Source organism: Centropristis striata, chromosome 9, assembly GCF_030273125.1.
Source record: "Centropristis striata isolate RG_2023a ecotype Rhode Island chromosome 9, C.striata_1.0, whole genome shotgun sequence".
Lineage (NCBI taxonomy): Eukaryota > Metazoa > Chordata > Actinopteri > Perciformes > Serranidae > Centropristis > Centropristis striata.
The window spans coordinates 4,429,262-4,453,299 of NC_081525.1; the positions used below are offsets into that span (position 1 = coordinate 4,429,262).

A 24,038-nucleotide genomic window follows, 5' to 3' on the forward strand; every position below is an offset into this window, starting at 1 on the left:
CATGATAAATAATTAAACATCTGGAACTTGTTTTGATATGGAAGACTGGGGCCAACAGTACATTTTTTTTACACATTCTAGGAAATAAATGCTGTTTGTTAATATTCAAACCAAAAGTTTTAATAATAATTTTCATGTCTCTTTCTTCGTCTCCCCCACACTATTCATTACCTCGTGACTCAGTACTGTGCTGCTGCCAAAAAACAGAAAAATATCTAATTTTTATTAATTATCATGAGGGTTCTTCATTAATCTCCATTCTTCATTGAGCACCAGGTCTCATATGACGTGTTGCTTTTAGACAAGCCTATAGACTTATTCACAAATGTGTTATGACGGCTGGATTATTAGAGAATATTATAACAGATCTATAATTTTTGTCGAGTTGTAACTCCTAAAATCCTATGAATAAGGTCCATCTACTTTTATGTTTAATCATTATTAAAAGTAGAAATGAGTAAACCCTTGGTTACTTCTATCTCTTATGAAAACATTTTATAAAAATATATATTTTAGTGACATGTAAAGTAAATAGGAAACCACTCTTAATAAAAATAAAATGTATAAATGTATACCCTATTTTGGTTCAAAGAATAGAAATATCGGACATTTCTGCAAAAAGTATAAAAGTAACAAACATTTTACTTATCTTAAATAATCCTGGATGCACAATTCCTAAAATATAACTCAGTAATTGTAAATTGACAGTATTTCTTTCCATTTTTTCCTTTGATATTGTATGGATGTAATTGATTTATTGCCATGTATAAACCTACACAGTCTGTAAGTTTTGTTAAAACTTAAATATCTTTTTTGTTGTTGTTGCCGTCTAGGTTTGCCTTACTCTATTTTTCTTTTTACTATAATATAGATAGTGATCTTGAGTATGTGACTAATATGCTGAAAGAAATGTCCCAGAATTAAAATGTTTTAATCAGTCATCTTAGGGAGCAACTTATAGTAGCCTTGTGCCTAATATCAACGTTTACTGCTAATAATCATACAGCAACAATAAGAGGATTTTTTTTTCTTTAGATGAAGTGGTTGGCTCCTAAAATATTTCATTATTTATTTTCTGTAAATTTGACTCTGACACTGTACAGATACCTTGAGTGAAAAAAAAGTATCATAAATAAAATGTATAAATGTATACCCCCATTTTGGTTCAAAGAATATAAATATCAGATATTTTTGCAAAAAAAGTTTTAAAAGTAACACACTTTACTTATCTTAAATAATCCTAAATACACTATTAATAAAATGTAAATCACTAATTGTAAATTGACAGTATTTATTCCCTTGACATTGTATGGTATAATTGATTTATTGCAATTTAAAAACCTACAGTCTGTAACTTTTGTTAAAACTTAAATATGTTTGTTGCCGTCTAGGTTTGCCTTAAGATTTTTTTTAAAGTATAATAATCTTGACTTTGTGACTAATATGCTGAAAGAAATGTCCCAGAATTAAAATGTTTTAGTCAGTCATCTTAAGGAGCAATTAATAGTAGTCTTGTGCCTAATATCATCGTTTACTACTAATAATCATACAGCAACATAAGAGGATTTTCCTCTTTAGATGGAGTGGTTGGCTCTTAAAAGAGCCTTTGTTGATGAGTGATGTGCAGCTCACTTCTTCTTGGCTGCTGCTTTCTTGGCTTTGGGCTTGGCAGCAGCAGGCTTCTTTTTGGGGGCTTTCTTGGCCGCAGCAGGCTTTTTGGGCGTGGTGGCCTTCTTGGCTTTGGGCTTGGGGGCCTTCTTGGGGCTCTTGGTGGCTTTCTTGGCGGCTGCTGGCTTCTTTGCTGCCGAAGCCTTGGGCTTGGTGGCCGCCGCAGGTTTCTTGGCTGCGGGCTTCTTGACTTTAGCTGCAGCTTTCTTAGCTGCGGGCTTCTTGGCCTTGGGCTCGGCGGCCTTCTTGGCGAGCTTGAAGGACCCGGAGGCCCCGGTCCCTTTAGTCTGGCTCAGAGTCCCGTTAGCGACCAGGCCCTTGACGGCGGTCTTGACGCGGACCTTGTTCTTGTCCACATCGTACCCGCCGGCAGCCAGAGCCTTCTTGATGGCGGCCAGAGACGAGCCGCCCCGCTCCTTGGATGCGGACACAGCTTTTAAGACGAGCTCTTTGACGCTGGGACCAGGACCAGGACCAGGACCAGCCGCTCTGGCTTTGGGAACCTTCTTCTTCGCGGCTTTGGCCGGGGCCGGGGCGGCGGGGGCCACTTCTTTATCTGCCATCACTTCTCTGAGCTTTGTTCCTCACCACAGAGTCTGAGGGACTGTTGCAGAGCTCGGAGCAGCGGGCTGTACTTGAACACACCATGAGAACCGTGGAGACTCAACCAGGCCGCGGCTCCTCTGAGCGCTGTGAAAGCCGGGACACTTGTGTTTTCTCTGCTCTGATAAAAGAATAAAAACTAAATGTAGGAGCCGAGCTGGAGGCTGAGAGTGACGGAGCTGCTAGCGGACTTGTTTCTCTTCATGTTGAAGTCATGGAGAGTTCTGATGCTCTCTGCTTTTTGTTGGTGGAGCCTCCAAACCTCACCTCTTCACCGCCAGGAACACCACTTCTTAGCGGCTTTTCACACTTATTTCTCTCCAAAAATGATTTAAAATGCATCAGAGCTCCGATAATAAACATTTCCCAGCTGCTCCACATGTTTGTCCAGAGACTGAGAGTAAAAACAAACATCTCCTCCTTATGAATTTATAATAAAATGAAGTTATTGTGGTCGCAGCAAACACAGTGATGATGCTGATGCTTATGATGCAGTTGAGCTGCTCTGTTTCTCAACTTGTCCTCTGCTGAAGGCTATTTTTAAATTGTTCCACTATAAACAATGAAAACACCCTGAAAATCACATGTTATCTGTCTTTGGCAGCACAGTTAGTTGTTTTAGTTTCTATTTATAGCTTTTCATTGACAGCTATCAGCTAGAGCTCCACTGGTGAGACCCAAAGTAGGACTGACTGACACAGTTTCTGCATGATAATAAACTATTAATCATTGTTCAAACGGTCTCATGAAAGCAATCTGATCTAAAATGGTAACATCTCCTCCTTATGAAATTATAATAAAATGAAGTTATTTTGGTCGCAGCAAACACACTGATGAGGCTGATGGAGTTCATCCAGACTTCCCATCAGAGCTGCTGGATGTGAACATGTCTTCTGTTAAAGATCATTTTAAATACAAATACTTCTACGATTAATTATCAAGTGCATGACATCTGTGCAGTAAGCGTCTTCAAATGTTAGTTTTTCTGTTTCACTGACGCCTGAATATTAGTACTCTTCATCAAGTGTCACACAAAAGATAAGACTTTGTTTATAGACGTATAGATATGAGAACAGAAAAAAGGACTAAAAAGTGACACTAATACATACATAATATACACCTTGTATACATAAAATACTTACATGGCTGCTATTTGGCATTGATCATAATTTCTTTTTTTTGTAAGATTGTTTTTGCATGAGAGTATTTTGTATTTCACAGATATTGCATGTTAGAGAAAAATATATTTTAATGTGTTACATAGGTTGTCATGTGTAGTAATATGAACATATATGGATAAATATATTTAAATGTATAGGCAGAGGACAGAAAATGTATGTGTAAGGGATATAAAGCCATATATTTAATATAGGATAGTCCTCTAGGATAATCACAGACTCATGAAACTTTACAACCAAAAACTAGAGACCAAGAGCATGAAGTTGTCCTCCGTTTATTGACGATGAGGGAGTTTCGAAGAAGAGAAGTGCTTGTTATCCAATCGCTGGAAATATGTAAATCTCCAAAATGACCAAAACCCAAATCACTAACAGAATCTCTAACAGAAATAAACTGTAATATTTAATAGTAAAATCTTTAATTCATGCGGCATTTATAAAGTATTTTCTTGTCAATTTTATATGGACGTTTCTTTTGATGGAAAAATTTTTTATTTTTGATGGTAAAATATGGAATAAATGGGAATCTTAAACGGGAAATCAACAGTGCTAATATAATTAGAAAAAGTTGCACCATATTTATGAAACTATAATTATATGTTGTTTTATTTTTCCTTTCTTTGCAGTTCAGTATACAAAGCAAACATGTTATCTTTTGTGCACTCTATCTTTCTCCCTCTGCAGGTTTAATTGCTGCTCTGAGGTGCGTTCAGGTGCACGCTGCCAAGTGTGCAGAGAGCCAAAACCCCTGAGGGCCCAGCCTGCAAAGATTTCTATCTGTCGGTGATCACAAGCACCTTGGACAGCTCCCTCATGTCTGACTGTTCTCCATCACAGCAGAAACACACCACTCTGCTCTCATTTCTCTAGTCCTGTTCCTGTTCTGAAGTTGTTAAATAAAGTGTTGGTGCGATAGCGCCACCTGCTGAGCAACAGCAGTGATTACAGACAGCATGTAGCTTGTACGCCTTGTTCACTGACAGTATACTGTAAAAAAAAATCTGTTTAATTAATGGTAAAATACCGGCAGCTGTGGTTGCCAGAACATCACCGTAAAAAATACAGTGGGCGTATGTAAATGTAAATGTAAATATCAGCAAAAACTGTAATTTATACAGAATAATCCCATTACTTTTAGGATAATTGTTTCATCATGGTATTTCTCCATTAACTTTACATGAAAATTTTTATATTTTTACAGCAAAACTGTGTGTTTTCTACAGTTTATGGCGGTAGAATTTAAAGTTTTATACTATTGTTTGATTTACAGTAATTAAAAGTATCCACTACAATGTTTAATTTTACGACCTATTTCTGATGCAATTTGACAGTTTTTTCTGTAATTTAAACAAACATTTTTTACAGTGTATATTCAGACCCTTTACTTCGGTTAACCATTAATAGGGCACTCATTGAATTACTTGCAAATTCCAAATTTCAACCCTAAAGAATATTGGAGGATATTACATACTGTGGAATGTGTAAAAAAGTATATAAGGACCCGGGGGAGGGGCGGCATCCGGGTAATATTTTAAGAAATAAATTTACGAGATTAAAGTGGCAAATCTACGAGAAAAAATGTGCAGATTTATGAGATTTAAAGTGGTGAATCAGCAAGAAAACAGTTGCATTTTTTCCCACTTTTTTCTCGTAAATCTGTGGCTTTTTTCACGCAGATTTGCCACTTTAAATCTCTTAAATCTGTGAGTTTTTTTCTTGTAGATTTGCCACTTTTTTCTCAAAATATTGAGAATGCATTAGTAGCATTACACAATACTCAAGGTAGGACTCATTTGACTACTTCATTTAATGAAGGTTACAGTAAGTCTATGCCCGAAACAAATTATTGTTGTCCTTACAGCAAGATATATTTAGTTGGAGTAACGAGGTAGTGTTTCATTTTTCTCAAGCTAGGAATAGTGAATTTAACGTTAAAGGTTTTTGCTTTTTTTAAACAAATGAGTCAGTCATAATATGAATAAACGTGATGCCATCAGAGGAATGACCACCTCATGCAACTGTTCCCCTCTGGGAGGCGCTACAGGAACATAAAATCCCTCACCAACAGACTCCGGTCCTCCAGAAACGAGGCCTCAGTCCTCCAATCACTCATATAACGCACAAATGGAACAGCCTTCCCAGTGTGCAGCTGTGCGTCAATGAACAGTTCTGCTTTAAATCATGTATAACAAATGTGAAACTTTCTGAATTGCATAACTACTTATACTTTATACATAGTTCATCATTTGACTGACGCTATGTATGAATTAACCTGAAGCCCCAGTAATAGCTTTAGCCTATCGTATCGTATCGTGATAACAAATTTATATATATGTACACTACTGGTCAAAAGTTTTAGAACACACCAACTTTTCCAGAATTTAATTGAAAATTATGCAGTTTAATGTCTCAGTGTACTCTGAAATGAATGCACATTTGCAAAAAAAATCTTTATTGAGCATGATAGTGTTTTGAAAGTAAAAAAAAGATTCAAAATCACATTTTATGTTGGACTAAAGGACTAAAAAAAGACACAAAATGACCAAAAAAAGACACAAAATGACAAAAAAGACACCAAAAGACACACAATGACCAAAAAAAAAGACACAAAATGACTTACAAAGACATGAAAATAATTCAAAAATGGACAAAATAGCCCAAGACTCCATAGAGTTAAGTTGTTAACCCATTTCTTGTTCCCTGAAAAAGGCCTACTGTACTTGTATAATTCTGAAATGTACATTATTTTTCAGTTTTGGTTAAGCTTACCTTTTTTTTATTTACCTCTGGCAGTTCACCACTTACCTTTGTACCCTTTCAAGCTGTTCATTTGACTTGAACTGCTTGAATTTCAATAAAAAACTGGAAAAATTGGGGTGTTCTAAAACTTTTGACCGGTAGTGTAAATGCGTCGCTGCTTCTTCACTCGCCATTTTTAAATCTCCCGGTAGACCGATGTCTGCAAGGCTTTTGGGCCGCGTGAAGGATAAACACAAGCGTCTATGGAATATCTGCAGAAGAAGGACTCTGTCCTCCAGACGATCCTGGACATTGGGACAGTCCTTTAGATGCAGATGATGTAGATAGTATCTTTCATAGTCAGCCGTTAGAGGCAACAGTTTCTTCCCCTGGGCCTTTTTCTTTTTGTGTTTGTATTTCATGTTTACTTTTCTCCAAACATGTATCTTATTTAAGCTTTTTTTCATTTAATTTCTTTCCTGTGCACTGATTGTGTGGACCACCCACAATGTTGTCGTACTCTCAGTCATCAGCCCCACAGGAGGGAACAACCGTCTCTTTCCTTTGATTTTGTATTAAAAGAAGCTCCTTGCCCATTCTTTCCACACCTGCCTCAGACTTTTGCACAGTACTTTATGTGATCTGAGTTTTCCCACCACATTCAAACTTCAGAAGATGAATCAACGTTTGATTCAATTGATACACAAAAGGGCCAATGTGGCTGCATTAGCACAATTTACTCAACACATGAGTGAAGGCAGCTGTGTGATACAGCAACAAGCTGTGCTGTCTGCTGCAAGCCAAATGAAAAAGTAGGATAACTTTCTGTAAAATAATGTGTATAGATTGCAGACAAAAACACACCAACTTCTGTCACTGGCATGTTAGTTTTTAAAAGGTTCCCTTGACCTTTGTTCTCAGGATATCTTAAGGAAAATGGGTTCTACGGGTATCCTCGAGTCTCTACTTTACAGACGTATCCACTTTATGCTAATCCCATTAAGTTTTTCTCATGCAGTATAAATGTACAAAGTTGCAAAACATTTTTTAAACCTAACCTCACTGTGTAAAATGACCTCTAGGATAATCACAGCCTCATGAATCTTTATAACCACAAACTAGAGACTTAGAGTGTTTGGAGGATGTGAAACTTTTCTAGCTATATTCACAATAAGAAGATTTCCTTGGCAGTTTATAGAACCAAAGTGTTCACAATTCAATCACCAAAACATTACATTTCTCCAGAAATCTCCAAAATGTCTTTTGGAGCCTTTTGAAACCAAATCACAGCATGTATTTCTCTATGGTGTCCCTAAATGTCTTGGTGTCTTAATTTGGTTGTTTGTAGGGATATTTGACAAACTTTTATCAAACTGACTGTTTGACATATAAGCATGAACATAAAGTCAATATACCACATTTACACAGGGGCATTACATTACATGACATTACATTAGAGTGCAGGTCCAGTACTGTTTGGCTCCAAAATGTGTATGAACAAAATTTCACGAATGCTTTCTGAACTTTTATCTATCGTGTCCACCTCCGATTAAACAATACATATATAATTGATGGGTTGTTATGATATCTTCCAGTTTACTTCCCCTGTTTACTTCCCTATCAAACTCATGTAACTAAATGACCTCTACAGTATCATGATATAAAAGCAAAATCACAGCAGGACTGGTCAGATCAGAAAACAACAGGACATTAAAACCTTAGTTACACAGAAACATTGACGCACGAACCTGCAAGATAAAAGAGACACCAAGTGTTGTCTCAATCAGAGTTGTTCTGACTTTTGGATTTGTCTATCATCTGTTTTTGATACTTGCTAAATAATTCCTGCGGGGCGCTAAATCGTAAATACACGGGAAAGTGTATTCTCAGTAGTAGCCGAAATCTGCACACGGGTTGTGCCAATTAAAGTAATTCCTCTCTGAGTATAAAGGGCAATACTTAATTGATATGTAATTAATATGGATAACTGTTAGAAGTACATAAGTACAGACCTCACAATCAAATTAGATGATTGACACGGATGAATTGGACAAGAGGTCAGAAGGGTGTAATTCCATGGTACACTCAAGAAATTCAATATGTTTGAGAAAAGAAAAGTCCAAATACCAAAGTGAACAAATCCCAGACTGACTCATACTAACGACTGACTGACTGATGTTTTAATATCTGTACTTAAAAGTGTTATAATATTTTAATATTTCTGTTTCTGTCATGAAGTTTGATATGTTTTTATATATGTGATTTGTACACGGACATTGTGTTACGTGATAATATGTAAATACCTGTTTATGTGTAAATACATGTTGTACATACATGCTGAGCTAAAGTTAATAAGGGGTTAAAATGCTCTAAGCAGAGAACAGGAAGAGACACACAAACTCTGACCACACTGACAGAGCGCACACACATACACCAGACACACATACACTGGAAGCACACGCACACACCTCCAGGAAACACACACACACAACATGACGGCACTCACAGAGAGCACACACACATTCCCCCCGCCCCTACAACTCCGTCAACTCTGATTCAATGTTACCTCTTCTTTTTTCCCCAAGAAAGAAAGTTATTAGCTAGAGGTTTTTCGGAATTAAATGAGCAGATAGGCCTATAATAAACATTTTAAACAACTCCTAGAACAGTTTGGATTAATTTAAGACTATTAAGTGATTGTAAACTTTTGTTTAATTAGAAATGTCATCTCACAATACCAAAGATGATTTTACTCATGACATGTTAATGATTCTGATGTCCCAACTCCACAGTTCTGGAGACTGTGGAAGGGGGGAGTTTGGAAATTATGAAAAGCTTGATGCTTTGCCGCTTGCTTTCTTGCAACTAACAGAGCATGATATAATAATGCTAACCACCAATGCCAAAACAAAACGATTACTGGGTCCCTATAAAAGACCCTCGCTTGAGCAGTCGCAAGCTGAGATAACATGACGCAACTAACAGCAAGCCAGAGATCAACCAGTCTACAGGAAGACGGTGAGAGACAGCGATCAGGACGGCCAACGGCAGTCCAGCAGGAAGAAACACCACCTGGTGTCCTCTGAAGGACAACAGACACAAGGACAGTATGCTTCAATATAGACAATACTGGAAAATGACTGTGATGCACGATAAGAATGAAAACACTTTGTTGTTGATGTTGCCAAGGCAACTGGCACAGCGGATGGAGAAGCTGAAGGGCCCTAATGAGGCTTCATGTGATCCAGGAGGCTCTTAGCAGAGAGGCAGCAAGCTGCAGGAGGACCACACCCAAATCACAAAAGATGAGTACGACGAGCAACACACACACCAACCCAGACAGTGCTGACCCATACCAACATTCACATTTCATACAGACAAGAACATGTCACAGCAACATTACAAACTAGAAAATTTCCTCTGGGGAAATTCTGAAAGGGCCACGGGGGCTACTGCCGGTGTTTGTACACTATGGTGTGATTCTTCAGAGATTTCAAACAATGTCCTTTAACCCCTAATAAAGTTACCTGTGTGTGTGTGTGTGTGTGTGTGTGTGTGTGTGTGCGCGTGTGTGTTTGAAGCATGTGTGAGTAGTGTGAGTAGTGTGCTCGCTTACGCGCACATTTGTGTGTGTGTGTGTGTAACGTGTTACCTGTGTGTGTGTGTGTGTGTGTGTGTGCTAACGCACATGTGTGTGTGTATCTGTAACTGTAATCACATCAAAGATCAAAGGCAATCAGATCAAAGCAATCAACAGAATTAACTGACACCCACTGCCAAAGTTCCATAACAAAGGTGGACAGACTGGAATTTCTGGCCTCGAACAGAAAGCATTTTTGGCAAAACCATAATACCTATCATTGATCCGACTTCCCTTTGAGCGTCCTGAGTTTTTCCTGAACGTCTACATATGTTGTTTTTTTAAGAAAAATGAAAAAATTGCTTTGTTAGAGCGATCTAAAAAAGCTGTTACATCTCCCTTCTTCAGAAATCTTCCTGCATTTTTAATATGGGAGCCAATGAGGCTGTTGGTGTGTGTTGGTGGCGCATCTCTGCGTCCTACGCCCAAACTATAACTCTGACAGCTTTACCAGAGGATTGTGAGTGAGAAGACAAATTTTCCTACGTTTCTATGTATAAATTATTTCTGTAGAGTGGAATTTGCGGCCTGGAGCGCAGTTTTCAAATGTATTTTTTGACAGCTTTTTCTCTCCCTCTACACTCTGGCGATGATGTCACACACTGTGATTATTGTACATTCATATCATTTTGCATAGCAGAATGCTGGTAGGGGGGAGTCTGTCAGGGGATTGGGTGAACCAAATTTTAGAGTAATGAAGAGCCGTTTTGGCTAAGGCATTAATCAGTTTAATTCTGGTTTCCTTTGACATGTTGCATCGTATCCATGCTGAAGAGATGGAGTCAGAGACAAACGGACCTGTTTCTACCACCTGCCTACATGATGACAGAGACATTTCAGACTATATGGCAAGTGTGAAGGGCTTTAAAAACATGGCAAGTGGACAATCCAGGAAAAAGGTAATGGAAAATTTAGCAGCATCACAATGAAGGAACTCTGACTGAGCAGAGGACATCGAGGGACGCCTGAAGGAACGGAAGTGCACCACACAAACTGTTTTGTTTTTGTTTTGTTTACAGGATACTACCGTATATTAACTTTAACACAGTTACACAGTTTGTTCAACATTACACATTTAATGCATCTAATATCCTCCATAGTTATGTTACTTGATTTGTCTATAATACTCAATTAATTTGCCTTGTGTTGTGTCTTACATGTAACATTGTATTGGTTTGGTAATCCTGTTCGGTGATGTGGTTGTTAGCAAGGTTAACAATGCTTAATCGCCGGTAACCCCTACACACACATACAGAACCCATATTTTCGAACTAAATTGGCACAAGTTAGGATTTCAGTTTTATGGGAAGAGACAAACTCATTAGATAAATCAGCCTAGCATTTCTGAAGCGGATGCTCTGGTTGATACGATAACATCAGAATAGGAATTTGATCTCTCAAGTGTTTATTTGTTTTTTTCTTTTCGCATCTTACAAACAGAACATATAGAAGTGTTTATCAATGTTTATAATCCACCTGTGTATCTCATGATAATTAATCCAGGTATTTGATGAAGGTTTGCTCAGAACATTAGAAAGTGTCTGATGTCCCAACTCCACAGTTCTAAAGACTGTGGAAGGGGGGAGATTTTATTGATGTGCTGTAAAGAATTTTATTGAAAATGTATATATAGATACTAGTATATCAAACACCTATTTGTCCACAAAGCAATATCTTGCAGGAAAGTCCCCACACCCAAAAGGAAAAAACTCACTAGCCAAACCTGCCTGATGTTTCCTGTTTGATGATCTGAATTTTTAAATCTCCCTAGAGTTCCCATGTTCATATAGAAACACACATCTTCCAAATTAATTTCTGTAGATGTTGGTAATGGATATCTCCATTAGAGGGGGGATTATGTCGTGGAATTAATTTGAAAATGTATTAAAATATCTAACATATAGCAGTTCAAATATGCATCAAACATTTTTTGACAAAAACACAGAAATCTGACCAGTCACAGTCTCTTTACAGGAAGCTTCTGCTTGATTAAGATCAGAGCAGCTCTGATTCAAGAAATCCCAAGTGTGTTCTGATATCAAAAGTAACATAACAGGAAACGACAGAACATTAAAACCTTAGTTTCACAGAAACATTGACGCACGAACCTGCAAGATAAAAGAGACACCAAGTGTTGTCTCAATCAGAGTTGTTCTGACTTTTGGATTTGTCTATCATCTGTTTTTGATACTTGCTAAATAAATCCCGCACAAGCCTGCTATTCCAATCTACCTGGTCGTCAGTTGTTTTTCTTTAAAGATTTTCTACAACAAGACTACATCAGAGTGTTTTTAGCTGAAGTGAGAAAACATCTCTGACAATATGCACATCGAGCCAGACCGCGTCGAAAAAGTTAGATTTCAGGCAGGTGGGAAGGACAGAAACACAGACATCTATGATGAGATCGACGGTGTGAAGATTTATTACAACTGCAGGGCAGAAACGAGCAGGCCACAGGACAAATCAGAGGACAAGTCAGAGGGCAACACTACCCGGGACCAGCAGCAAAGTATCTCTCTTTTTATGTGTCTGTCTGAAAACATTTACCATACAATAAGATGGCTGAAAACAACTCTTAACCCTTAATAGGGCACTCATTGAAATACTTGCAAATTCCAAATTTCAACTGTAGAGAATATTATACATACGGACCCGGGGGAGGGGGGTAATATTTTGAGAAAAAATGTACGAGATTAAAGTGGCAAATCTACGAGAAAAAAATGTGCAGATTTATGAAATTTAAAGTGGTGAATCTGCAAGAAAAAAGGTGCTTTTTCCCACTTTTTTCTCGTAAATCTGTGACTTTTTTCGTGCAGATTTGCCACTTTAAATCTCTTAAATCTGCGACTTTTTTTCTTGTAGATTTGCCACTTTAATCTGGTAAATTTTCACCTTTTTTTTCTCAAAATATTACCTGTGATTTGCTGATTAGCTGGAAGAAATCCATGTGGTTCTATGACCTCACAGAGAGACATGGGGACCCCATTTTGGATATCCGCTGAAGTTACCAAATACGGTTCTTCGCCCGATAAAGGGTTAATTGTTAACTTCTAACTAAGCAGAACAGCATATCTCCTTATTAAATGTAAATTTTGACTACAACCCCTCTGATCAGCTCTGTTTATTTGTGTCTGCAGTCTCTTCAGTCAGTGTGAGTCCAGGAAAGAGGACTTGTCTGGGAGCTGCTGCAGTGTTTCTGGGGCTGCTCCTGGTGGCCGTCATTGTCCTGGTGGTCCTACGTGAGTTTTCTGAATTAATCTATTCTGACCGATGGTAGAGACAGAGTAACCATATGCATATATGATGTAAGTGATCCTTGAGCTTTCCTCATGCTGGATCATTGTTTTGTCAGTAATTCCAGAAAGACATCAACTGACCAGAGAGAGAGACGAAATGAGAAGCCTCAATCACAACCTGACCAGAGAGAGAGTCGAACTACAGACTAGTTACAGTGAAATGAGAAGCCGCAACCACAGCCTGACCAGAGAGAGAGACGAAATGGAAAGTCTCAACCACAGCCTGACCGTAGAGATGGACGAAATGAGAAGACTCAATCACAACCTGACCAGAGAGAGAGACGAACTACGGACTAGTTACAGTGAAATGAGAGGCCTCAACCACTACCTGACCAGAGAGAGAGACGAACTACAGACTAGTAACAGTAATACTTGGAAACATTTTGTTAATTTCACTCATTCACTTTCTTTCCAATAATTTGGTGATTGGCTCGTTAACACTCTTCATGCAGTAAAGCTGGATCAGCAGCCTGTTAGCTTAGCTTAGCACAAAGAATGGAAACAAGAGGAAGCAGCTAGCCTGATGTAGATAGCCAGTAAGGTCCAGACCAAACAAGGTTCAAGATGTGAATGAGTGAGCTTTAGAAGTGCTGGTAGGTATATAATAAATAATTATTTACAGTCTCCATACTAATTTACGCTAACCTGCTGCTGGTGGTAACTTCATATTTACAAAGTGGTATCAATCTTCTCATTTAACCCTCAGAATTAATGTGAGTTGGCATACTTCCCAAGGTGTCAAAATGTTCATACTACAAGTTTTTTTTATTTTAAGCCACTATTTAAACAGTACACACTTTTTTTTTTAGCTAATTCAGACCGAAGGACAGATGGCTAAATGCTAATACTATATACTCCACAAGAACAGAGAAATTTGTTCAAGAACAAGAACAAAGTTATTTCTGGCCAGGACATTTCATACTTCATGAGAAACTCAAGTGCAGATCTTCTGGTAAGTCCTCATAGGGCCCTCCCACTGCAGCACACATCAAATTCAAATTTTCATATTGAGTCCAGAGGAACAGGTGAGTTCACCGAAAATGACTTAAATTTGTCCATGTTATTAATGTTTTCTGATGTTAAAGATTTGCGTCAGAAATACATGTAAACACAGGAGCAAAACATGTTTTTAGTAACTGAATAGGACACAAACCTTTTCAGTTACTGTGATTTTGAACGAAAACGAAAAAAACTGAATGAACAGCTGTTCATTCAGACAGAAGGATGGATGGCTAACTTACAGTACAGCATGTAAAACATCAGCTCATTGTTCTGAAAAACCCATTGGTGCAACATATAGATATATGATCAAAAATACACACTGGGGTCCTGCGAACACCAACATACTTCTCCAAAAATAATTGTGTGACAACACTGTGTTGGAGGAACGGTTATAGGTTTAGGCACAAAAGCCACTTTGTTAGGGAAAGATCCAATGATCCAATGGGTCATCGGAACAACGACATGACACCAATATTTCTGCCTGATGCTCTGTATTGTGTTTTGACTTCATGTCACAGTGTTTTATGCAGTATTGTAACGAAAAGCACATTTTTCTGTGCTGTTAAACAGAGACATTGTGCTGTCCAGACAAATGGACAAAGTTTGGCAAGAGTTGTTATATGCTGTCCACGTCAAGGAAAGACTGGCCTAACAGCAAAAGTTCCTGTGAAGCTCGTGGTGCACACCTGGTGGTCATATCGAGTCTAGAGGAACAGGTGAGTGGACTTTCTTTCTTTGAACCTGAGGACTTTTAATTGATTCTCTGTAAGCAAAGTCTTGTTTTTAAAACTGTTGTAAACATTACCAAAAATCAAAACCTACTCCCCTTCCCCCAAATTCAGAATTTTAATATTAGGACTTAGTTTTGTCCCCGTTATTTATGTTTTCTGATGTTAAATATTTGCTTTCGAAATACATTTAAACACAGGAAAAAAAACATGTTTTCTAGTGACTGATTTGGAAACAAACATTTTCAGTTCCTGTGATTTTGATAATGGATTGCACTTATATAGCGCTTTTATCCACCCATTCACACACACATTCATACTGGTGTTAGGGGCTACCAGGGCACACTGGTGCCACCTGCCACCATTGGGAATTCATTCACACATCGATGAACGCAGCATCAGGAGCCATTTGGGGTTCAGTATCTTGCCCAAGGATACTTCGACATGTAGGCTGCCATGGTCAGGGATCGAACCACCAACCTTCCGATCAGTGGGTGACCACTCTACCAACTGAGCAAGAATTAAAACACCATTTGGCCTTTTAAAAAGATGGAAGTGGAAAAATAGGGTTGGTGTAGCAAAGCAGGTTCAGTCTTCCTGAAATGTTCAAAGAAGAGGAAGAAGTCTACAATGACTTCTACAGAACTGCAGAGGTTCTTACACAATATAAACAATGTGAGAGGAAGATTTTTAAAAAGACGGAATTTAAATATTCATTAACCTCTGAATATTGTGACCGTTCTATTCAAGTGGCAGAGTCAGTAAGTCACGACCATTTGAACGACACCAGCGGTCTGAAACTGAAGTAGCTAAATGGAATTCAGGCATTTTTTTATTGTTTAAACCTGTGCTTTTTCCTACTGAGACAAGGCGTCTTCAGGTTTACATTTCTTTGGAAGACAGTAAATAAAGAGTGATGAATAACTCAATATAATCTTTGAAATCTAGGAATACATCACCTCATATCAACGGTCTGTCTGGATTGGTCTGACTGATGAAGAGAGAGAAAACAACTGGAAATGGGTCGATGGAACAGCAGCTTCCACAACGTAAGACATTTTCAGTTTATTATTTATTGAACGTCATTGTGTTACATTCATAATGTGTCAGAACAGGCAAACAAACAGTGAATACAGACTTAAATTCAAAAGTTTTACCCACAGTGAAATTATGTGTTTTGGAGGATCCAAGATGTTACTAAAAACAAACACCTGAGTTTCCTGTGTTTGTTTATGTGTAATGTTCTGTTAAAATCACAATTATACTGGGACTTAATAACAACATGCTCATCTGTAAAATGAAAACCATATTAATTTCTAATTGTAATAATAGCAGTTTTGTTCATCTATAGGTACTGGTCAATAGACGAGCCAAATGATAGGGGAAATGAAGACTGTGTTGAGATGGTAGATTCGCTTCCTGCAACAGCAAACTGGAATGATAGGCCATGCCATTTTGTTGAAACTCACTTTATCTGTGAGATAATGTTGGCATAAAATCTAATCTATGTATGCTTTGAACTGATTCCACATTTGTTTTGCTCTCAAACGTGTAAAATATCAAAAACATGCTGTATGTTTCTCCTCCTCTGAATGAGTTCATCTCTCTGCTGTATGTTTATTTTTAAAGAAACACCTGATGTCAAACACTTCAATATTATATTCATGATTCATCTGTTGTGATTGTGATGTAATAAAACATTAATATCAGATGACCTCATGAATTGTATGACTTTTGTATATGACTTCACACCGTTTGATTTACACAAATTTGTTAACCTAAATCAAAGAGTGTTCGATGGGTTTGATTATCAAAAAGCAGGATTATGGTTACATAGCAGGGTAAATAACATTATTTAATAATGACATTAAAACAAGAAGATTCTCTGTAGATGATACACAGAGAAACTAAGGTATTGCATTAAAAAAAAGCAATGCTGTTGGTTTCACCGCCATATAAAGAATATATGTATAAATTTTCTATTTCAGTTCTTTATTTCTTAATATTCATCACAGCACAAAACTTGCACTGCATTGATCAAACCCGCTACAACATAAAATAGGAAATGTCTGGTCTTGGGTCTCCAGTCCTCCTTTTGTTGTGGGAATTTGAAACAAAGGCTGTGACAAACTGAAATGGTTTAACAAGCTTTTATTGAATGAAAAACAGGAAGAGCTGCAGAGAAAAACAAACAGAAACACTTAAAATTACCAATATGTAGCCTAAACAGATTCATACTTGTATGAAAATGCAGGCCCATACATGTTTTTCTCATATCACTTTATAGCTTTAATCATTAATCATGTTGAATTTAAAGCACATATTAACATTGCTAACTAGCTAAACTATTACCTAATCTGACATCAGATTATGGTGCTAAAGAGAGTCATATCATTTAAACATATCACAGTAAAACATACATTTTGCTGTCTACTTCATGTTAACAAAATACTTTGATAACATTAAACAAATAATGTGATTCACATTCACTACTCATACACAGATTGTCCTCTTCGTCCATGTTCAATAGTTGTAAAACTTCCACGGAAATTGGGGATGCTGTCGCAAAATACAAGAGGCCTAGTAAATGCCGGTCCAGATCTACAGGTCTAAACCTGCAGTCTCCGGGTCTGCAGACACACCCTACTCACTTAAACACATAAACATTCAAGTCGAACCGTAAACGCTCCAGCCCGAGCGCTTCCCGTCCTTAGCAGCAAGAGCTCAGGAGATTTCTGTTCTGAAACTATAATTATATATTCTTTTATTTTTGCTTTTTTGCAGCTCAGTATATAGAGCAGACATGTAATCTTTTGTGCACTCCATCTTTCTCCCTCTGCAGGTTTAATTGCTGCTCTCAGGTGCGTTCAGGTGCACGCTGCCAAGTGTGCAGAGAGCCAAAACCCCTGAGGGCCCAGCCTGCAAAGATTTCTATCTGTCGGTGATCACAAGCACCTTGGACAGCTCCCTCATGTCTGACTGTTCTCCATCACAGCAGAAACACACCACTCTGCTCTCATTTCTCTAGTCCTGTTCCTGTTCTGAAGTTGTTAAATAAAGTGTTGGTGCAATAGCGCCACCTGCTGAGCAACAGCAGTGATTATAAACAGCATGGAGCTTGTACTTGCTCATTGACAGTGTATTCAGACCCTTTACTTCAGTTAAAGTACTAATATCACACCGTGAAATTACTCCACTACAAGTAAAAGTATCAAAAGAAAAAGTAATCGTATGCAAAATGGCTCGAACCAGATTGTTATATATATTCCAAATATATTATTTGTGCATTTAATAAAGTAGCATTATAAATCGAGGTAGGGCTCATTTGACTACTTTATTTATTGTAGGTTATAGTAAGTCCATACGAGAACCAAATAATTTTTATTCATACAGCAAGATATGTATTGTATATGCATGTTACAGCTTTAGTTGAAGGTGTAAGGAGGAAAAAGTGTTCCTAAAACCAAAACCAATCCAAAAACATCAGTCAGTGGTCAGTTTTGAGGTTTCTTGCTACTTTTCTCCCATAAGAGAATAGTGAGAACAAAACATCCAAATCAAACATTTAGGTGTTTATTTCACTATATACGATCCATTTGCAACTGTTGATTTAATATATATTATATTATTATAACCTTTACTTAACTCGCAAAATCCCATCCCAAAAACAAAACGATTATAGCTTCAGCTTCTTCACAAGTTTCTCCACATGTCATCAAACCATAGTCATCACAGGCATCTTTAGAAAGCTCCCACTCTCCTGCACAGTATTACATGTTTTACATATTCTATATTGCTGTAGCAATAAATTAGATTTTGCATTCCATAGGTTATTTCTATTAGGAATGTATGAAGTTTTGACTGGCAGACAGACAATACAGTCACATTGAATGGTAGCTGTGTTCAAACTGAAATGGACCTCAAATTTCTGTTCGATGCAGCATTAATCTAGTGGAAGAAAACAGACTTGTCAGAAGTGGGATTCGAACCCACGCCTCCAGGGGAGACTACGACCTGAACGTAGCGCCTTAGACCGCTCGGCCATCCTGACTTGCGGTGTCCTCTGAGTCATCCAGTCAGCATGGCCGGACTGTTCGGCTCGGCCATCCTGACTGGACTGTAACGTCTATGGTGACGTTAGAGAGCTTGGAATCTCTGTACTGCGCATGCTCAGTCCCGCTCAGAAGACAACCAATCCCGTGAGCGCAACAGCACAGTAGATTTACATGAAGTGGACATAAAGTAGCGCTCTGAGGGCTGAGAGGACATTCGACTCTGATAGACTCGATAAGCAATCATGCCTGATCCAGCACCCAAAGCAGCCAAGAAGGGCTCCAAGAAAGCCGTTTCTAAGGCCGTCACCAAGAGCGGCAAGAAGAGGAGGACCAAGAGGAAGGAGAGCTACGCCATCTACGTGTACAAGGTGCTGAAGCAGGTCCACCCCGACACCGGCATCTCCTCCAAGGCCATGGGCATCATGAACTCGTTTGTCAGCGACATCTTTGAGCGCATCGCCGGCGAGGCCTCCCGTCTGGCTCACTACAACAAACGCTCCACCATCACTTCCAGGGAGATCCAGACCGCCGTCCGCCTGCTGCTGCCCGGGGAGCTGGCCAAGCACGCCGTGTCTGAGGGCACCAAGGCCGTCACCAAGTACACCAGCTCCAAGTAAACTGATGCTGCTGCTGCTACTACAACACAAAGGCTCTTTTAAGAGCCACCCACTTCATCTCAACAGCTTTTCCTCTTGTACTTAAAACTTTAAAAAGATTAGTACTTAATTAAACCTCATGAAGTCAATATAAGCTTGACAAAAAAAAAACCCATAGGTTTCTGTTGACTTCAAAACTTCAATTACAAGTACAGCAAAATGTAGCAATGTTTTTAAATGTATCAATGAATCCTGGTCAGTTTATCCAATAGTCAACATTTTCCCTGTATCTGTGTATGACAAAATTAAATAACTTTAGGACTGTTGAATAACATAATGGTAAATAAAAGGCTGATTCAGTTTGTTCTAGGATGAATAGCTTATAGATGTCTATTTTATTCCTTGAATATGATTAGTATTTTCGCTACAGCAAACGCATTGCAATAACAAATATCCCTTTATTCATATGGGGAAATGTCTGGATCACTTGACACTTATTTTTCCCACAATGTCATCTTTTGTTTTGAAAATTGGGCTCATAACTCTTTGATAAAATGTAATATTTTCAGCCTAAAAGGTAATGTAAGATGTCAGCTAAATGGATTGTAGTTAAAAGTATTAAATTACATGAAATGGAAATTTTCAAGTTAAGTAGGCCTACACAAAATTGTGCTTGAGTACATTACTTGAGTAAATGTATTTCATCACCATAAACTTTGTCAATATCTAGGTTTTGCTTCTTTACAGTGCCTCAAAAAGTCTGTGTTTCAGTGGAAAACTTTATTTCGGCACACCTTTCAAAATGTTTTCTTTTCTTAGTAGTAGTAGTAGTAGTAGTAGTATTGCTAGTGATGTATCACTTGTGTAGCTTAAGAAAGTTTAAAAAAGTGCAAAAAGTTGAATGCAATTTATTATATGGAAACAATAACAGTGTCTAGCAATAGTATATTATACTGTTCATAGAGGACTTTAACTGCAAAATACTTTTCATCAGCCCTTATTTTTAATCATAGCCCCACCATTCATCATGCTCTGGGTCATATTCTTTGACTTTTTCTAATGTTTGGGTCATTCTTTAGTAAAAACTAATTGAATAACAAGCAACAGTTAATACTACATCGTTCAATCTCTACCATCTGTGAGTATATATTTATCATCTTTGTTTGTTTTCTGCTCTAAAACCTTTCCATCTAATGTCCAGATTCACCTTCTAAACTAGAAGAAGCGCTGAGTTTGTCTCCGCCCACCGGAACACATGAGTCCCCTGTTCTCTCTCACGTCCGCAGTTCAGACATTAATACCGGCGGTCAAACAGCGTCTCCTCATTGGTTTCTAACGAGCCAAACTCGTCAGGAGAAGATGTCTGGCCGCGGTAAGGGAGGTAAAGGACTCGGTAAAGGAGGCGCTAAGCGGCACCGTAAAGTGCTCCGTGATAACATCCAGGGGATCACCAAGCCCGCTATCCGCCGTCTGGCTCGCCGCGGCGGAGTCAAGCGGATCTCCGGTCTCATCTACGAGGAGACCCGCGGTGTGTTGAAGGTCTTCCTGGAGAACGTCATCCGTGATGCCGTCACCTACACCGAGCACGCCAAGAGGAAGACGGTGACCGCCATGGATGTGGTGTACGCTCTCAAGAGGCAGGGCCGCACCCTGTACGGCTTCGGAGGATAAACTGCCAACTACTGATACGGACAACAACAAAGGCTCTTTTAAGAGCCGCCCAAATACTCTAGTCTAGAACGAGACTGCTTCCACATTTATCCTTAAAACTACTCTTGTGTACCTTTTTTATAGAGTAACAAAGAGTTAAGCTAGTGAAAGATTTAACCAGGATTGTTTTGCAGGTGGACACATCCATGAAAACATGTCTTTCACAGCTTTTAATGCACTGATTTTTGGCCATAATATTTTACTCGCAATTTACTATCTCAGGGATGGGCAACTGGAGGCCCGCACTCTCACTTGAAGTGGCCCTCAGTACAACTACATGCATTTGAGCATGAAATCGTGCAGTGTAAAAATGCACAAAATTAATTCTTGCAATTAATGTTGGTCTGCTGTTCTTGCAGTGGAAAAAGAAATCACAGTAAGTGGTGGTTTTTTATTTGCTTCAAACCTTTTGTTTCTATTTATACTGTTATACATGCATTTGAGCATGAAATATGTTAAGTTACTGAACTGTAAACATATTTAAAATTGCAGTTTCATCATATCTGGTTAAGTGCACACTCCTATGTGCCCCTGTGGTAGTGTTCATGAAAAATTTTTTCAGTTCAACCCACTTTATTAACATATTGAGCCCAAAAATATGCAAAAGTCATGAAATCTGAAATTAAATTTTACTATGTATGACAATAAAAAACACAAATGCTTAATGAACTGTTTCAGACCTGAAAAATGTAAGCATAGGTTGCAAATATGAACATATAAAGGTAAAATTAAAATATAATAAAACTATACATAAAAACTGACTATAAAAACATGTTTATTTATAGGAACAGTGTGAGATGATTAGAGCCCTTTTTTTCCATTTTTACAAAATGCCACGCCTGCCTCGTCCCATCCACTTTTAACACTTGAATAAATATTTTCGTACTATCAAATTAAAACGATAATATCTTTGGTTTTACGTGACCTCGGAACGTCAAACAAAAAACTGTAGAAAGTTTCAGCCAGTGTGATCATAGAGAGGATTAAACAACACACTGCTGCTACAACCACAAAGGCTCTTTTAAAAGCCACACACTTTATCTATGGAGGAACTTCCCGTCATTGTGTGTTTATTATTGAACTCTACATCAGATAGAGGTGGGCAATACTGTTAAATATGGAATCAATCCCATGCTGAATAAAGGGCCAGTATTGTTGATACTGATACTTTTCATCTTACAAAAAGAAAATGGGAATATTGATCCTTCTAAAGTTGATGAATCAAGTTCACCCAGACCAGTAAATTATTTAGGTTATTATTATATTTGTCCAAACAAAGCTATCTCAAGTTGTATCAGGCATTAAAATAAACAAGAAATTGAAGAAAACAATGGTCTAGATTTGTTTTCATGCCTGTTTCCTATATAATATATATACCTCATATATTATTGGATTATTTTGTATATGTATACATAAGCAGAAGTTTACTATTAATAATTAGTAATTAAAAATTAAAATAATACAATTACTGTTATACTTTTATGTGGTATATTTATAAACATACTCAATCGTTTAATTTAATTTAGTGTATTGGTTATGTCAAATCTGTTTTATTTTTCAATTCTTCGCTCTTTCAATTTTTAATTCGTACTATTAATATATATGTTTAACATTATTGTCTCTATAATTATTTTTAATAATTATCTATAAAAGTATCATTTAATTTACTAACTTACTATACAAATAGAGTTAAACCTGAAGTTAGATTTTTTTTTCCCGCTCCAAACTGAGCTGCTGTCACGTGCGTTAAATTGACCAATCAGCGTCGTCGGCCCGCCGGCTCTGGCTATATAAAGCAATCAGTGACCTCACGGCTGCATCACTCTTTTTCTAGCAAGAAGGAGGTAAAGATGGCCAGAACCAAGCAGACCGCTCGTAAATCCACCGGAGGAAAAGCTCCCAGGAAGCAGCTGGCCACCAAGGCTGCCCGGAAGAGCGCCCCGGCCACCGGCGGCGTGAAGAAGCCTCACCGTTACCGGCCCGGTACCGTGGCTCTGAGGGAGATCCGTCGCTACCAGAAATCCACCGAGCTGCTGATCCGCAAGCTGCCCTTCCAGCGCCTGGTCCGAGAGATCGCTCAGGACTTCAAGACCGACCTGCGCTTCCAGAGCTCCGCTGTCATGGCTCTGCAGGAGTCCAGTGAGGCTTACCTGGTCGGACTCTTCGAGGACACCAACCTCTGCGCCATCCACGCCAAGAGGGTCACCATCATGCCCAAAGACATCCAGCTGGCCCGCAGGATCCGTGGAGAGAGAGCTTAGACTCACCCGCTACCACAACAACAACAACAACAACACGGCTCTTTTAAGAGCCACCTCACTCTCAACTCAAGAGCTCATTCCTCTGCTGCATCACATGTTCACAAATATTTTTATGGATTTAATCTGTGAAATCCAAACATTTTAAGAGCCACTTTTCGGTTTGACGAGAGCTCGTATTCCACAACCACAAATTGTTTTGATATTGTTGCAATAAAGGAAATAGAAACTAACATCAGTAAGAAAGGAAAGTAATACAAGTATTGAAATGCATTTAATGTAGGTAGATTACATGGCTTTTTTTCATCCCTACGGAGCTGAATTGAGAGGGAGAAGTGTCTCAGCAGAAGTAAAAAAAAATCTAAACACTACATCGGTTTCCATAAATTATTTGTTTGACAACTACTTTAGGGTTGTCTCCTGGTAAATATAGGTCCAGTTTACCCAGATATAGTCATATAAATGTGTTAAAGAAAGCATTTCTTCATGCTTATACACATTCAAGCAGATTCCTTATATACCCTTGAATACATAAGTTATACAATGAATAATTTTCTACTCTTGG

The 24,038-nt window shown here is 38.3% G+C and overlaps 3 protein-coding genes and 1 non-coding gene across 4 annotated transcripts; 2 read left to right on the forward strand and 2 right to left on the reverse strand.

The window, feature by feature from the left end:
* Positions 1-1,628: 1,628 nt before the first annotated feature.
* LOC131977677 (histone H1-like) lies at positions 1,629-2,246 on the reverse strand. The gene has a single exon (XM_059341097.1). The coding sequence runs from the start codon at positions 2,229-2,231 to the stop codon at positions 1,629-1,631; it is 603 nt and encodes a 200-aa protein (XP_059197080.1). The 5' UTR covers positions 2,232-2,246.
* A 16,576-nt stretch (positions 2,247-18,822) lies between these two features.
* On the reverse strand, positions 18,823-18,905 carry trnal-cag (transfer RNA leucine (anticodon CAG)). The gene has a single exon. It is a non-coding gene; the product is annotated as a tRNA-Leu (tRNA).
* A 227-nt stretch (positions 18,906-19,132) lies between these two features.
* LOC131977672 (histone H2B 1/2-like) lies at positions 19,133-19,546 on the forward strand. Its single transcript, XM_059341091.1, has one exon. The coding sequence runs from the start codon at positions 19,152-19,154 to the stop codon at positions 19,524-19,526; it is 375 nt and encodes a 124-aa protein (XP_059197074.1). The 5' UTR covers positions 19,133-19,151; the 3' UTR covers positions 19,527-19,546.
* Positions 19,547-20,864: 1,318 nt separating this feature from the next.
* Positions 20,865-23,524, forward strand: LOC131977678 (histone H3-like). The gene is made up of 2 exons (XM_059341098.1): positions 20,865-21,157; positions 23,050-23,524. The coding sequence occupies exons 1-2, from the start codon at positions 20,865-20,867 to the stop codon at positions 23,474-23,476; spliced, it is 720 nt and encodes a 239-aa protein (XP_059197081.1). The 3' UTR covers positions 23,477-23,524.
* Positions 23,525-24,038: the final 514 nt, after the last annotated feature.